The 17,077-nt window shown below is 38.4% G+C and overlaps 1 protein-coding gene across 3 annotated transcripts in view; it reads right to left on the bottom strand.

Moving 5' to 3' along the window:
• Positions 1–17,077, bottom strand: part of SYNJ2 (synaptojanin 2) — an 82,082-nt gene that overhangs the window by 40,426 nt on the left and 24,579 nt on the right. For all 3 annotated transcript variants that reach the window (XM_051616265.1, XM_051616263.1, XM_051616264.1), the window contains exons 3-4: positions 9,716–9,986; positions 7,167–7,392 (exon numbers count right to left, since the gene is read on the bottom strand). In XM_051616265.1, coding sequence (XP_051472225.1) covers positions 7,167–7,392; positions 9,716–9,986 — 497 coding nt within the window. The remainder of the gene's footprint in view (positions 1–7,166; positions 7,393–9,715; positions 9,987–17,077) is intronic.

The following is a 17,077-nucleotide window of genomic DNA, read 5'->3' as shown; positions in this document are numbered from 1 at the left end:
TAGTGATGCATTAATTGAAATGAAACATTTAATGATGACAAATACAGACAAAGCTTTATATGAAATACAATTTGGCCACAAACAGCTTGCTTCAGAGGATCAGGTTTTTTTACAATCTCCTGTTTCCATAACTGAAAAATCAACAGCTCAAGTATCTCTTTGCCCAGCTTTTTTAGAAGTCCCAGCTGCAAATTCTCTAGACTCACTGATTAAAAAAAAATAATTATAATTATGGCAATAATAATAATAATAATAATAATAATAATAATAATAATAATAATAATAATAATAATAATAATATACCTGCAGGTTAACATATTCCTGAGCTACCATTTACATAGAAAGTATGTAATCAGCTACAGACTATGAATAAATTATCTGCCTTCTTTACCTCAAATACAGAAGAAAAATACTGACCAAACATTTCTGCCTTTCTGCATTAGCAGAGGCTCATATTTCCACTTACTAGTTATGCAATATCGTAAGAGTTACCATACATTTGTTACTGCTACCACTCGCATTTTCTGTTCACTGATTTTCACCCATTTCCTCTTCTGTTTTCTGCTCTGTTGAGCTGTCCGTTTGTCAAACTGAACAACAGCAACAAAAATGCAGAACTCTTTGGGGATCATTCCTGTGATCTAAACAGGATGCCCACATTCTGATGTGATGGGCTGGGCAGTTCTGGGTTGAGGTCTAATGCACAACTCCCCTATGACGGTGGGGCACTTTAAAGAAACTGACATTTTAATGCACATTGCTGTGCAGCTTTTAGAAATTCAGATGAGGCTTTTGAATTGGGAGCAACAGTCATTCACAAGCAAGTTCTCCACATTAGCATGTTGGTTTTTTTTCTTTTCACTTAGAGGGCTCATCATTCTGATCTCCAGAGCAATTCTGTGTTTTTTCACAATCCTCTCACCTCATTCTTGTTACCCAGATGAATTCAAAATTATTTTCTTCCAAGCTGCCAGCGAGTTGGAAGAAGACATAGTACTTTTTAATGAGTGAGAGAATAACACCCTCTTCTGCCAGTTCTTCCTTCCTAAACACTGTAACCATTTCATTAAGCATTACAACTGTGCACATCTTCCCTAAATTTCTGCAATACCACTGTCCTTCATTCACCACTCCAAGGAACATGATCCCTGAACATGACATTGCCTTCTACTATGTATGCCCTTTGACCTTATAAACAATAGTGGCAACAGCCTTGCTACCAGCAGACTTGGTAAGCAATCAGGTTGAAAGACTGAGACTAAGACTTTCCAGTTCAGAAACAGACATAATCTTTACACCCGTACACCCTATAAGAAACTTCATTTCTTAAAATCTTAAATTAGCAGTGATGATACATCCAGGTTAAAACTACACTCATCAATAGAAAATTCCAACTTCATTGCTTACGTAATTCCAGCATTTATGCATGGGTAAGTACAGAATTTCTTTTTTCACATTCTTCCAGGCCTTTTTTTTTTGTTCACAGTGTTCTGTTTTCTACAAGTGCATATCTATCCGACTTTTTGTTTTTTCTAGTTTTTTGACTGTTCTCTAGCAGATCCATTTCTCTTATTCGAAGGCACTACATAAAATATGAACAGTTCTGTAAGATAACAAACTTAAATAAACTGCACTTTATTTCCAGAATTTTCCTGTCACATTTTCCTTAACTAATAGGCAAGAAATAAATCCAAGAAGATCACACTGGTTTTCCTCTAGACGTTCAACAACAGTAAGTTATATTTTGGACAACAGTCTGTCATTACAGTTGATAAATAGTGCTTAATCTCTCTGTCTTTGGACTTCGTAGAACTATTGTGGAGTCCTATCTTTTGCCTTAGACCCAAAACGGCAGCAAATTGTTGCCTACTTGTCTCAGGGAGAATGTTGATTCCTATCAAATTCTCAAAGCACTTGAGGACTGCTTCATTAATCTTGAAGGGTCTGGCCCTTAGAACAATCTGATCCAGTACATCAGATAGATTTTCAGACATGTTTCCTGCACTTTCCCACCAGACAATACGTGGTGGACCTCTTGCCTCGATAATAGATTGCTTGTCCTCTGACGTCTGGCATTAGAATTTGCCATTTTTTCCTGTCAACTTCTGTTGTCTTACACTATTTTGTGGTCTCTTTCTCTGACTCCAGGATCAAGGGTGATAGTTCTGACAGTTCAAGAGGACATTCTTTGTCTTTTGTTGCATAGGGTCAGATCTTGCCTGTTATCCAAGGACCTTTCCTGGTTCAGGTGCTGCTAGTAAGCTTCTCATCAAGAAGCAAACTGGTACTGCTTCTGAGCAAGAAGCAAACATCTGTGTCAACCAACTGATGTTCTAATCCCAGTGTGCTGCACCCATTTATAGCTCGGAACAATTTATTCACTAATCTCCATCACTCAGCTTCATTAGAAGGGAAATAATTATTCAGTCACAACTTCAAAAGGCAAAATTATTTACAGACTCAAGGGGCACACAGAAACAGTCCACTGACGAAATGGATACTCACATGGCTTGCTCTGGGATCCCCAGCTCTGCCACACAATCCACAAAGAGCATGGGTAACAGATGGCTTAAACATACCTCTCTGTGAGTCCCTTTAGCTGAGACCATGGGATCCAAGGACATACTTGCCAAAAAAATCCTCTTCACCCTGCCTGGGGCCATGCTAAAACTTGATCCAGAAAATAAATTAACCTCATGATTTCATTCATTCCTCTCCTGCAGAGCTATCCAGCATGGTCTAAGAGTTATTGTGAAATAAGGATCATTTTTCTTAACCCATGTCTGACTTTTTTTTCTTAAACTGGAAGAAAGGGAAGGTTAATCCAAATTAATGGTGTTTCCTTTTAATGCCTTGTTGAGGTTTCAATTTTCCTTATTGAACAGTTTCATGAAGTGGAAAACAACTGAAACCATTAATTTATCTTTACTAAATTAGAATTGTTTCCCGTAGTCACATATGAAGATATTAAGAGTTTAGCATAAGTGTAACTGGAGGAGGAGCAGAAATGTAAACAGTGTCAGGAACTCAAACTAAACGAAGAAAGCATGCTTGTTTCTCAATGCCATCAGTAGAAAAGAATTAAAAGAATGTGACAGAGTCTCAACAAAGGGACTAACAAGGGAGGAAGAAAGGGTGAAGGGAAACATTTGAGCTATCGGTGGGAAACAGAGACTGATTTTAAAACTACTTGAGGACTAACTGCAACACTGCAAGTAGAAAGGGCTACCATCCCATTACAAAATGCTGAGAGCTAATCTGGAAATACATGTTAGAGGGATTTCAAAAAAGCTCTCTTATCTTCCCTTCATATTTTGTTTTTCCTTAAGCATTTCCTACCATTTTTTCTTTCTTATTTTTTCTTTGTAAAGATTCAAGACATAATTAAATATCTCAAAGATTTACTAGTAGCTTTTTTTTTTTTGAAAAGCAAAAGTGAAGTGACATATTTAACTTTCCTTCTTCTAAAATACTGTGAGTCAAAGCAGTTAAGACAGCCCACAAAAAAATTACTCACTGCAGAGCTAAAATGCCACAAGGCTAACTCAGTGGGAGACAAAAGCATATCATCTATGCATAAAAGAGCTGCCTGGAGGTAAGATTAATTGTTTCTCCCTCTTCTGAAAACAGAAAAATGTTAGAAGTAATTCCTGCAAAGTGGGGAAAAATCCTGGCTCTTCAGAATCCTGGAGTGCTATCCATGAAAGCACAGAGCCAGCATGCCATTATACTGTACAGGCTGCAGAAAATGGAAACAAAATGTTATTCAGCCAAGATATTACCTCATAGGCGATTAGTCAGTAGTCTACTATGAAACTAGGAGAGAGTTTATTCTAGAACTCTTCCTGCCTAATGGTATGTGGATGCCAGCTTGAACTGGATCTCAGGCACCCCAGTGGTTAGCCCAACTTTACTTCCTTAGAACATTCAGCTTAGTAAAACCAGTGTTTATCACCATTAGCAACAGCAACCTTCTTTTCTCTAAAAACTAAAAAAAAAACACCCAAAAATCAAACAAAACCATACAGCCCTTTAAAACTGCAAAGCCTTGTTATAATTTTCAACCTACTCAAGCCTTTCACCCTATAACTCTTGAGCTTTTGCTTAGCCAATTGCAAAGCACTGAAAAGCTTTCAGTCCTCCCACTTCCTGGCAGGCTCTGGCTCAACAGGAACAAAGCACAGCAGTTCCTGTTAAAAGCCTGACCCAGACCCAGCCAAGGGAAGCGTTAACAACCAAGTACAGTTTTGCCACTCACCAGGAGCCAACCCTCAGGTTTTCTGCTGGGATGCAAAGGCCATATTATTTTTTCTGTGCTGATCATTTGCAACATAATGTACTCCAGGAATATAAATAGAATTAATTACTTCTGACCTGAACAGTGAGCAGCAGAGCAGAAGTATTTCTCATAAGACAACTGCTTAAGTGCAAACAGATCTGAAAGAAAGCTGACAACCCTTTCTAACATATTCTTTGCATTTCAGCAAAACCACATTATTCAAATCTTGATTAACATACATTGCACTAATGCTCATGAGAAGGCACTCAACAATATATAGCACACTGTACCAAGTTATTACTTAAAATGGTGTATGTCCCTTCCTCTGTTCCCAAGTTCCAGGGGAAAATTTTACTTTTCAGTGAGCAGACCTATCTGCATCTCCCAATGCACTGACAGACTTTCAAGAAAGATGTAGACGCTCCAGGACTTGACTTGCTGTTGCTTTGGAGCAGAGGCACAAAAGAGAATTATTAGCAGATAATTCAGAGTCTGACATTAGACACTGAAGCACTGCAAGGGAAGAATTTAGCATCCAACAAGCAGAATTTGTGGAAGCCTAAACACGAAGTGAAAAGCTGCCAGGCCAGCCTACTGAAAATGCAAACCAGAAAAAGAAGGGACACGAGCAAAAAGCCACACACATTCCGATGAAAACTCTGACCACTGAGAGAAAGACATTGTGCATGCTTTGAGCACATCTGGGGGATGAAACCTCACCAGCCGACAGGAATACCAGTCTACAGCTCCTCCAGATGTTCTGCTGAGCAACACAGCATTGTCAAGTCTAACGCAGCTCTATGTGTGTCCCTAGGCAGAACCAGGTGAAGAGGTTAAAGCTGCACCACCAAGGCAACATCTTAGAGGAAATTTTGAAAGTACTCAAACATTGCTGGATTTTGGGAAAATAGGTGCCTGAAGGCATGCCGACCTCATGCAGTGGGATAGCTGAAAGGACAGCACTGAGTGCGAGCCACCACACTCACACAATGCCATGAGGAAATAATAGTGCTAAAGTATGAGCACTTTTGAGGGCACTGCCACCCTCAGAAGTCAGGCACAGTCCTACGTGAACATAGCTATAACCTTTCTGGAACAAGTAATGACACAGCTAGCTTAAGTATCTCTATGCTACACTCACTGTATCATGTAGAGGTATCTCACCAACCTGCCCTTGTAAGCATCACATAAGCAAATTGTTTTCATTCTGTGTGCAGCTACATATACAGGCAAATAGGTACACATACAAAAAAACATCTACACTACATACAGTTTTGTAGATCTACCCAGAAGTGACTGAAAACAGCCAAATTGTCGGAGCAGATCCTTGTCCCTTCTTGATTACTGCTACCAGCCATTTATCTGTTCTGCTTACAGAGACATCCATTTCTGCATGCTGGTTATGACTACTAGTAATTACTAGTTCTATTCAAAAAGTAAGAGGTGATTATATTTGAATAAGAAAGCATTCATTTCAGCTGCCACATAAGATTTTCGACTCTTCAGGGTCCATTGCGTTTTGTTCACTCTCAAGGTAGTAAGCTAAGCCATGTGTAATAAAACCAACTGACTTGTTTTGCTTGGCTGTGTCAACTAAGGGAGCCTGCTGAATGCATTTCACCCATATATTCTGTCTCAGCATGAGCTGGAAATAAGTTTTTCACCATAGTATAAAAACTATATCATACCACCCCTCATTGGAGAGAATCCCCCACAAAACCAAGACGGATATAAAGCAAAGTCTTTTCCGAAATTAGCTGCACTGGAATTGGCCTGACTCTCAGAAGACAGTGTTTTTTCTAAATTTATTTTACTAGCCAAAGATGATCTCACTGCCAGTGAAAAAAGCTCCTTTGCTGGGCAGCTTCCTATTAACTAGAATGATATATTTGAGTTTGGGAGTTCTTCTTCACCACAGCCCAGCATACACTACCTACCTTCTATAAATAAATAAATAAAATGTTGTCCTCACTGGTCTGTAAAAGTCCTGCGAGGCAAGAAGTTAATAATCACCCTCATTTTATAGCTCAAAAACTTACTGTACAAAGAAGTGATGGCTTCTATCCAATAAGGCAGAGAGGAGAAACTTGAAACATGAAAATTTATGGTCGTAAGATTTTAAATGACTCTAAGTTGCTTCCTTAGAGCCAAAACCCAAATCCCAGCTCTAGTCTTTGCTGAAAAACACCCCCAGTATCTGTAGCCAAATCCTTTGACACCAGTGTAAACATAGTTATGCCATTGTAGTGCAAGGGACTTTCAATGGCTAGCCCAGCAAACCTGGTGGTTTGGACCAGAGAGACATTTAAAATGAACAAGAGAAATGAAGTGCAGAGACCATTATTTTATAGAAAATCTTTCAGACTAGTTCTTCTCCAATATTATATAGCATGGGAAAAACTTGAATTTTAGAAAGAATGTACTTTAAAATGCATGCAGAATGAATAAAAGTGTTATATTTATTCTGGAACAGATTTTAAAACATTGTTTTGTTTAATGCATAGGCCTCATGACTGAGAATTCTAAGGAATTTTCATGCAATTAAGAAACTTATTGCTACGCATGTTAATTTCACATAAATTAACACAGAGAGCTCTCTGAATGGTTAAAAAACCCATGTCTATATTTCACTACAATATCAAATGGCCAGACTTTCCCATTCAGGAAAAAAATAATCAAAAGTATTAATGAAAATTGTGTGTATGGAAAAATCAGAAACGCAGAAGAAGAACAGATCCCAAAGAAAAAACAGATCTGTCTTGCAATAATATTTTAAATATTCTTAAAAAAAACACTTGCTGAACTCTTTTAATTCTTGTTGGAAATGCTGCCCCAGTGAAACCTGAGTAGACTATGTTATTCAAAGCTATCAGATCCATCCACTTACCTGCTCTGTCTCAACAAAGTTGGACACATGTCCATCATCACTGACCCCCCGGACGTGGAAGCGGACCCCGGCGCGCTCGCAGCTGATGCGGGAGATGAGGCAGGCTTTTGCCTTCTGGTGGGAAGCATAAACAGTGCGAATGTCCACCACACCACAGACCACTTTCAGCAGCCAGTCAGAACAGTTCACCTGGTAGTGTTTGAAGGGCACGTGCAATAGCTGGTTCCTGAAAGGTTCAACAACATACAGATACGTTACTGAATAAGATAAAATAGGCAGGCATGGGTGTCACTCCACAACAATCACTAATTCAAGCAATTAATGTTTTGTGACTCTTATTCTGTTGTACCTTTGCTGTATCCAAACTTAGGAAATACCAGGAAGAAATGCTTGTGAACTACTACAGTGAACAGAACATGGCACATTTTAATAGCACAGCTGCCAACCAAGGTACTTATATCTTGTACTTCTGGTCTTTAAAATTCCAATGCAGATGTCACCTCTTTCAGCTCCAGAAATACATTTATATTTAGGAATCATTTTTCATAAACTACTGTGCTGTCAAGCTAATCACCTATTGAATTATACTACCCAAACTTTAGCATATATTACAAGATGAAGAGCCACTTTAAAACCCACCAGGATTTTCAGGAAAATTTTTCCAAGCAGAAACTGGACTGGTAGTCAATGGAGATATTGCAAAAACTGCTACTAAAATTAAGAGGAATGTCTGCTTTAATTTTCAATTTATTTTAAGATCAACAACCCAGAAACCTACCATGTTTAGTTAACAGTGATACCAGTCTCTTCTATTATGACAGCCTTCCTAATTTCATTTTTCAAAATGTGCCTTTAGTCACAGAGGAGGGCCAAGAAAACCCCTTTTATGATCACTTATTGCTCAGCAGCAGATCTGTACAAGAGTTATTACATCTAGCAAAACCCTTGAAGAGTTGTTCCTCTAGAGTACAGCATTTTTCTGAAAAAGGTGCAAGTAATTCTTATATTTATAAACTAAATATGCAACTGAAAAAGCAGCTCTAAAACAATTTCTGGTATCTCTTCCACCTCCTTCTCCTAGCTCTACTAGTGAGTAGCAGGAACAACTCACTCAGATAAATTCCAATGGAATTTCTTGTTGCAGTTCATTTAACAGGCAGCTTGTGCTGCATACAACTAAGCTCATCTGACACTTTTCATCATGTAACTATTTATCCCATTGTTTACTTGTCTCAAGAAACTATTGTTTGTTCTGAAACTTCCCATATTACAAAACTGCCTCGTGATAAATTTTCTCTGGAACATCTTTTTGCCCTAGATGTTGTCACCATTCATCCTTGTTCTACAATACTGAGGAGAACAAAACTTCTTCAAGGGCAACATCTAGATTAGCCAGAAGCAGTGAAGAAGGGAAGTCAAAATACTTCTATTCCAAGAAGAAAAGTTTCAAAAGACAGTTCAGGCAGAGTTGCTTTAAAAGCTGTTTCTTTATTAAGGGATACTGCCACCTTAGGAGTTTCATCACTGGAACACAGCTCATTTTTGCCATGTGTCTGACTTGACATGCTTGGTGAGCTTCTTGAGGGCGATGCAGAATTAGCACAGCTGAAAGCAAGTTTTATATATCTCTCTTCCAAGTTAAACTCAAAACACTAGATCTTACCAATCAAAATCACATCATAGCTAGAAAGATTATTTAGCCTGAATGAACCATTCTCTCATGTTTATTTATCAGCCATTATGAACTTTTTTTGCTTATTTAATATTCACCTATTTTGAGCCACAAGACTTATCACAAATTCTAGCAGTACACCCACATTTAACTCTGCCGGTTATTTTCCACCTACATCATATAACCCTCGCTTACTTTGAGTACAGCTATGCTTCCTGTGGGACTATCCTTTTGTTTAAAAATTTAAAAATGAGGGTATAGAAATTCAAGCATTCTGCCAGAGCTTATAAAGCAAACAAACTGAGTTACATCAACAGTGAATCCACCTAGGGAATACAAAACCCAGCATTGTGCATTTTCCTTTACATTCAACCAATACTTACCCCAGCAAGAAATACTTTTTTTTTTTTTCTCTACAAGCGCAAGAAAGTAAGTACAGAGCAGTGTATTACAGAGCAACATACACTTAGACTGAGCTGTAAACATATTAATATTGATGTTTTCAACATAAAAACCAGCGCACATTATTGAAATATTAAAATGCCGAGTTTAAACACATACAAATCCTTCAGCACAGATGATGGGATTTATGAACAGTTGAAGTGCAGGCTTCTATTAGATAACTTTTATAAGCAAAGTATTAAAAATAACTGCAAGGGAACTATTAATGACATGTAGAGACATGTTCCTATAGTGTGAGCAATACATCTTGCTTCTTCTTAAAAACACAAAATCTTGTTATTAGAATTGCATTTCACTATCAGATTAATTTTCAGGTGCACCTGAAATGCCTATGTTCATTTCCCTCTGAGAATGTTTGACCAATAAGACACAGGCGTGGATGACAGATGACTTTGGTGTAACATGCAGTACTGACCAGAAGAACGAGTTACCAGATTCATAGTGGTTATCACCCTGCTTCTGAGCCCGCACAGTCAGGTCAAAGTTTGAGCCCGCATTAGGCCAGGAGAAATAGAACATCCCAGAGTTCAGTATTTTTTTCAAGGCAGTAACACGCTCCTCTTCCTTGGTTTCTTCCTGGAGAGGACAGAAATCTGTTGCAGTAATTTTGAAAACTTCTGCATCCAGGATTTTTCCCACTGATGTACAGCCTGTCACCAGGACCAGAAAGTGCAGTCGAGTGTTACCTAGAAGGGGACAGATAGTTACAAAAGGTTTTCAGGTGGACACAGGCTATGCCATTTTGCATCAGTCCTGACATATGCAATGCTGACAGAGCTCCAGCAGAGGCCAGTATCTTTGCTTCAGAAGAAAACAATTAAAAACAACAAGCACAGGGACTAATTTTAAGTTTCTGAAATCCTTTAAGCTGCAGGTGAGTGCAATTGGATCATGTTCCACAATACTTACACACTCCCATCCTTTGCTGCATTAGAGCGTGTTTTTCCCCACTTACTTAACAAAGTGCAATGAGCTTGGTGTTGGGATAGAGGACATAGAGTTTTCCTTGGATTTGATTCAAGGGGAAGATAAAAGACTGCTCATTTATGAAATAAATGTATGCCTCAGTATGGATTTTTTAACTGATTTCTCAATTTTAAAGATAAGAAGCATTCAGATTTCCTACTGACTTCAACTGAAGTTTGGTATGTTCAGTCATTCAGAAAGTTTCAGTATTACCAGTTCTTGAGATTTAGCTTTTTACGTCACAAGAGTTTATGTGATTAGATTACAACCTCAGTTTTCAGTATAAGAATTACAGCTCTCATGGCCATGAAGCAAAGTGTGAAATCACGAAGCAGCTGAATTTCAGGGGCCTAAAATTACAAGATAAATTTTGAAGCTTGAGAACACCATTGTAATCAGATCTCTCATATAGAGCAGGATTTCAACCTCTGCTCATTCTCTCTGAAATGATAGAGTAATTAAGAAATAGTAAAATAATTGTTCTGAAAACACTGGTTTTGCTAGGAAGAAACTGTTTCTTTCACTTAAATTTGCCTCTAATGGAGACAATGTCACCCCATTCACTCCAGTTAGTAAGAAAAGGTGGAAATGAGCCAATTTATTGCTCTAGCATAGAAGAAAAAACAGCTGACCTACCAAGAGGAAGCTAATTAGCCAAGAGCACTGTCACAATGTGGGACAGTATGGCTTCAGACAGCAAAAGGGATGGCTCTTCGACGCTCCATGGTGGCTCCCTGTCCAAAAATGCATACCAACTCCCACACAACAAAACTCGTGTTTTTTTCTGAAAAACCAGCAGGGGCGTCCTTGCTTCTAGATCAAAGTCTGGCCCCAGAAATTTGAGTTACGGGTGGTTTTCAGCAGGGCCAGAATATTTGTGCAGGCATGTGGGACTATAATGGCAGGACAAGGTGGGAGATTAGATTTTATTCATTCTGTTCTGCTGACTCCAGTTTTGCATAAAGGCCAGTGTAGGTGGTATTTACCAAAAAGCCCTGTTCATCACATTTCTCTAGAACAAGGGTATGTTGTATTCTTCCTGAGTGTTTTTAAGAAGTGTATCTTCTGTACTTTTCTAGATGACATCATAGTGGAGGGTTAGAAATAAATAAAACATGACAGTTTCTTCCTCCTTCGCACGAGTATGCATAATTATTAAGGATTAAGAGTAGGAGATACATTAATTATCACCATGGTAGTTCATACCTGACTAAATACTGTCTTGCAGCCTCCAGAAGGGATAAGAGGAGTTAGCTGTCTCTCAGGATAGGTAATAACTTCTGTGACTTTGGTGAAACCATGCAAAACTGAGCAGCTCAAAGTAAACTTCATTCATGAGAATTTGGAAGCAGTGTACAGAAACACTATTAATAGACCTTACTATTAGTCAGCTTCAAGGACAGAAAACTAGTAGTGACAGACTTGGGAAAGCTGGCTGGCTGCGATGCTGAGACAAAGAACACAAGCACTTCCATTGGCTTCAGTGACCTTAAACTTTCCTAGAAGGTTCAGAAGAGACCAAATGAGAAAATCAACATTAAAATAGTGAAAAAAAAAGAAAAAAAAATTAATTACAGTGGGCTTGTTTTCTGTGATTCTGTTTCTCAAGGAGCCTGTAACTGGCTGAAAATAACTGGATCTACAAAGCAATTCTTCAGTTTAAGAAGACAAGGAGTAGGAATAAAGCATGACATAAATCATAATCACAGCTATGAAGCTACTGCACTGTTATAGAAGCATCAAGAGATTGATGACCTAATGAAACTGGAACACTCTTTCCTGCCACTGTGCAGTAACCTCACATGAGAGAGTTGGGGCTGTTCAGCCTGGAGAAGAGATGGCTCAAGGGATAATTATTGCAACTATTCAATAAAGGGGATTTACAAGAAAGATGGAGAGAGACTTTTTACCAAGGCCTGTAGTGACAAAAGGGGCAGTGATTTAAACTGAAAAAGGGTAGGTTTAAGTTAGACATTAGTAAGAAATTCTTCACTGTGAGGGTGGTGAGACAACTGGAACAGATTGCCCAGAGAAGTTGTGGATACCCCATACCTGGAATTCTTCAAGGACACATTGGTGGGGCCTTGAGCAACCTAGTCTAGTTGATGATGTCCCTACCTATGGCAAGGGGGTTGGAACTAGAACATCTTTAGAGGCCCCTTCCAACCCCAGCCATTCTGTGATTCTATGCACACAGTATAAGGCTCTTCACAGCACTCTGAACGATGGAGTCGCCTCCATGCACTTTTCATGATGCCTTTGAACCGAGGCAGGCTGGCAAAGGAGTTCACGCTTCCAGCCCAGAAAATTGGAGAAAAAGGAAGAAAAGAGACAAACAGATTAAATTTAGGCTAAAACAAGCCTGCTTTGCTCCTTTGTCCTCCTATACCACTCTGTGCTTTGAGGTGGTTTACAGATCAACACTGATGTCTTTGATTTGCTTAAATCTCTGAGCATATGCTACTAAACAGCCAGAATGTCAAAACCCTACAACACCACAGCTCCAGCTTAACACAAATTTCTCTGACTCTGTTGCTTAGAAAAAAGTCTCAAGCCCTGTCCCCTGATATCACCTTCATCCCAGGTGGTATTTGGACAGTGTTGCTGGGAAACATCTCTGGGCTATCACTGCACTGTCTGAGGGAGGAAGATCCTCGCCCAGTGCGCACACTGCTCTTGGCACAGGGAGCAAACTAATCACAACATCCTATTGACAGCACCTAGGCCTGTGCCCTGCCTCATTTTTATTCACAGCACAGATGGTAGCCACTGAGTCCTGAGCAGAGGTAAGGCACCCATCAGCCTTTCCCCCTTTTAGAACCTCACACAGCAAAATTAACGCTACCAAAACCCTACTCCACTATTCATGTTTCAAACACATCTCCATTAAGGTCTAAGAAATTACTCACCGTTAAACTACACACAGTGATCAAAGCTTCTTCCATATTTCCTTCTTCACCAGCATCATCAGTTTATGACTGGGAATTTCTTCTTTCAAGACCAAACCAATTTTCTTACAGAGTTTCTCCTCAACCCAGACTGCCAATGTTTTTAAATGTAAATTGTAACAGTACTGCCTCCACTCATGCTTTCACTTAGGCATTTTGTCAGATTGAAAATACTATTCCACAGAATAAAACAAAAAAATTACATATCCAAGTAATACCTAATATGATAGAAACCTAGCATTAGCAGCCACAGGAAAAATGCTTTTGCTTATTTGCCAGTCACTGAAAGTCTGATAACTGTTATGGTTACATTAAAGGAAAAAAAAATCATCCATTTACTTCTAAATTTACATTTTTAAAAGTCAATGTGGTTTCTTTTCTGACATGTAAATATCAACCAGCCACAATCTTTCCTATTGAACACAGATACTTAGCATGAAAACAGCTGTATTAACCACAAGCCTACCCAAATGCACCTAAATTTAAGGGCAAAAATTGCTTAAATCGCTACAGTCACGATGAATGCTGCTACTGGAACAAGTAATTTTTATAAAAAGTAAGACTAAAGTCAACTTTCTCCATTTCTAAAAATTGCAGATATTTATTTGCTAGTTGTTCATTCATTGCAAGGAAAATAACAATCTTAGCTGACAAGAATTTACTGAAAAATTATTTTAGTTCCTAAACAATGAATTTTTATTATCCAGTAAATCTCACAAAAGAATGCAAGAAGTTGCATTCCTGGTTTACTACACCCCCACAAAAAATAAAAAATAAAAAAAGGAAAACAAAACAAAACAAACAAACAAACAGACTCCAAACCAAACAACAAAAAACCCTGCTATCAACACAACATTGCATTTCCCATGGCAGGCAGATTTGTGAAGCCACAGCACAAGAAAGAAAGGATTTTTTTACATAAATTTGTTTTGCTGAGAGAACTGTGAAAATATCACAACTTTAATTAAATACATCAAACTGAAACACCCAGACATTCCTTAATGCTAGAAGGTATTTCCCCTTAAAATAATCAAGGCTATAGCATTAATCCTTGCAGCCTCAACTTTTCAAAACAGCAGGTCACAACCATTTCCAATTCTGTAATGATATTAAAAATACTGCTCCTTAAAAGTATTAGTGAAACTGTTTTTATGTAAGTAGCAAGTGGATTACCAGACTAAGACCAGCCACAACAAAAATACATCAGGTAGTCCAATGAAAACCTCCTGGCAGCAGCATCAGGTAGTGTATTACAGAGTTATAAACTTTGAAAGGAGCTAAACAGTATTTAAGGTATTTATGTTTCTTCTGTCTGAAACATCACCAGCAACATGATAAAAAAATACTAAAGCCAGTAAATGAGCAGTCACCCTTTAAGTGTAAGCTCCAGTAAGTCAGAAAGCAGAGTTTTAAAATGCTGGCAGTGCATCCTCAAGAGCAAAGGGAGAATTAACACTAAATAAATTTCCTGAAGTCAGTGGCTCTGCCCGTACTACCACCGCAGCCAGTTTGTGGAGGCTCCCAGGAGTCTGGGGAATATCTGGAGTAGGGAACAGGCCAAACTCCAATTTTATTTCTCCAAACAGGAGACCAGCGATTCTTATCAAAAAAAATAATTAATTGAAGTATACTGGGTGGAGAATTTATGGTCATTTTCCCTCATTTCATATGCAGGACACTGCCAGAAAGCATGTTCAATACAGCTGACAGCTGCAAAGTGCATGATGAATGCGGCCAGCACTAGGGTCAATAAAAAGCAACCCAAAAAAATGGAAAACTTCTTCCTGTAAAGTAATCAAAGCTCCTGGTCTGGCTCTTACACGTTGTACCAACAACATCAACTGCAGACTACCTACAGGAGCCCCTACCTTGGAAAACAAAATTTATTTTTTTTTCTTTAACTTTTACAAGAAGTTTAATGCACAACCCTGCTTCATATTTGCCTTTCAAAACTTTACACATAGATGAAAGTGATTGAGGAACACAAGAACTACAATTGAAGATCCCAACTGTAGAAATGTCCCTCATTTCCTTGGCATACAATCTGGAACATTTTAAAGTAATTTCTGAAACAATTTCAGAGTAAGAAGTGTTCTTTACTGGTCATGCTTTCTACAGCAACACATCTATGAAAAAGCAAGACACACCTAAAGAAAAAAAATATCTTTCAAACCTTACAGACCAAATTTTCATCTCAGACAGATGGGTATGAATGTTCATGCATCGTGACCAAGATCATTATTTAGCCCCATTTCAGCTGTAAATCACAACAACTGTCTATAAAAACACTTTCAAAGAAATGTAAGAACAGTTTTGCTCACAGGGATATGGACTGAATGCTCTTTTATCAGGCTGCACAAGGAAGGCAGAGGATGGAGAATATTTGGCATGGAAACAAGACAAAAAAAACCCTTGGATCCATTTGTTCAAAAGCTCTTGTGAAACCAACTGCCTTAATCCAAGTTGAACAGGAAACACAGTTCTGGTGCGTCACAACCTACAATAACAAGCTGCAGCTTCTGTATTCAACCTGTCCACATGACTCAAGGCAATTGTTTCCTCTGCAGTTTTTGGGATGACTTCAGAGTTGCCTGTTGCGAGATGCAGTGAAAAGGAGGCAATATTCAATTTCCATTTTGTCCTTCTTTACTAAATATTTTACTCAAGACTGCCTTTTCCTTTTAAAAACTAATTCACTCCAGTTTTTGCTCTTTCTCCATTCCAACCCAGTCATGCCATTGCCTTAGGTTCCCTTAGCCTGTTTCATCTCCACTCCAAACATACCTTCAGTTCACATTCTAGGTCACTGAAAAACGATTTGCAAGGTATCTTCGCCTTCAAAATTAGTGATGGAACACAGCAGAGGAGCAGAGTCTAAACATGTACTTGAAAATCTCTGAGGAAATCCATAGCAGAATGATGAGAAGAATCAAGATTTTCTGAACTACAGTTTTAGTCTCAAAGATACTCTTTCTTCCTCTTCAAAATACAATTATATTATTAGGAGATGTTCAAAATGAATAGAAAACAGATACTTAATTGTCCTGTTTGCCTTTGAGACTTCTTTTCAACTACAAATTGTATTTGTGCAACTGCAAGAGTATACACAGCCAAATTAATTCAGAATGCCTCCTCAAATACCGCAGTTGTATTAAATTAAAGAACCTATATGGTCATGGTATCAAAATACTAATTTATATATCCACCCCTTCCTGACATCACAGTGTCTAACCAAACACTGCAAAGCAAGCTCTTGTAACACTTTGCTTAAGATTCATTTGCCACTGCAAATCTTCTTTGGCAGCAAAATCTTGGCTGACATACAGCTCAGAAACACTGTACAATTCATTCTGCTGCCATCCATCTCACGAAAGAAAGCAGAAGAACTTAGTGAGTCATGTTAACAGACGTAAGTACATAGAAGTGAATGTTTTTACTGGTGGGAGACTTTAACTTTGTGAGTCAGTTTCACATATTTCATCTACTTTCTTGTGAAAAGCACGATCGACTTCGGAGGGCATACAAAGTCGATTTGGATTCCTAAGCAGTGGTATTTACAGATTAATTAAAGTGCTCAGAGACATCTTTCACATTTTGAAAAAAAGACTCCCCCTTCTGCTCTACAAATATACTCTTTTAATATCCCTGTGGAATGTACTTCCACAAATATTTGCAGTTTGGTACTTACATGTGATGACTGATGCTCAGTGAAGAGCTGGCCAATTATGGCCTTGTTTGCAGCCGCTAGAATATATTATATTAAAAAAGAAAAAAGTGACATTGCATTCCTTTATAGTGTTCATATTTTATGAAAGCAACAGCTAAAGGGATGGAACTTACATATAAGATGGAAGATCCAAGGC

The sequence above is a fragment of the Apus apus genome, chromosome 3 (genome assembly GCF_020740795.1).
Source record: "Apus apus isolate bApuApu2 chromosome 3, bApuApu2.pri.cur, whole genome shotgun sequence".
Classification (NCBI taxonomy): domain Eukaryota; kingdom Metazoa; phylum Chordata; class Aves; order Apodiformes; family Apodidae; genus Apus; species Apus apus.
Note: the sequence above shows the minus strand (reverse complement) of the source record. Positions and strands in the feature narration are given on the sequence as shown.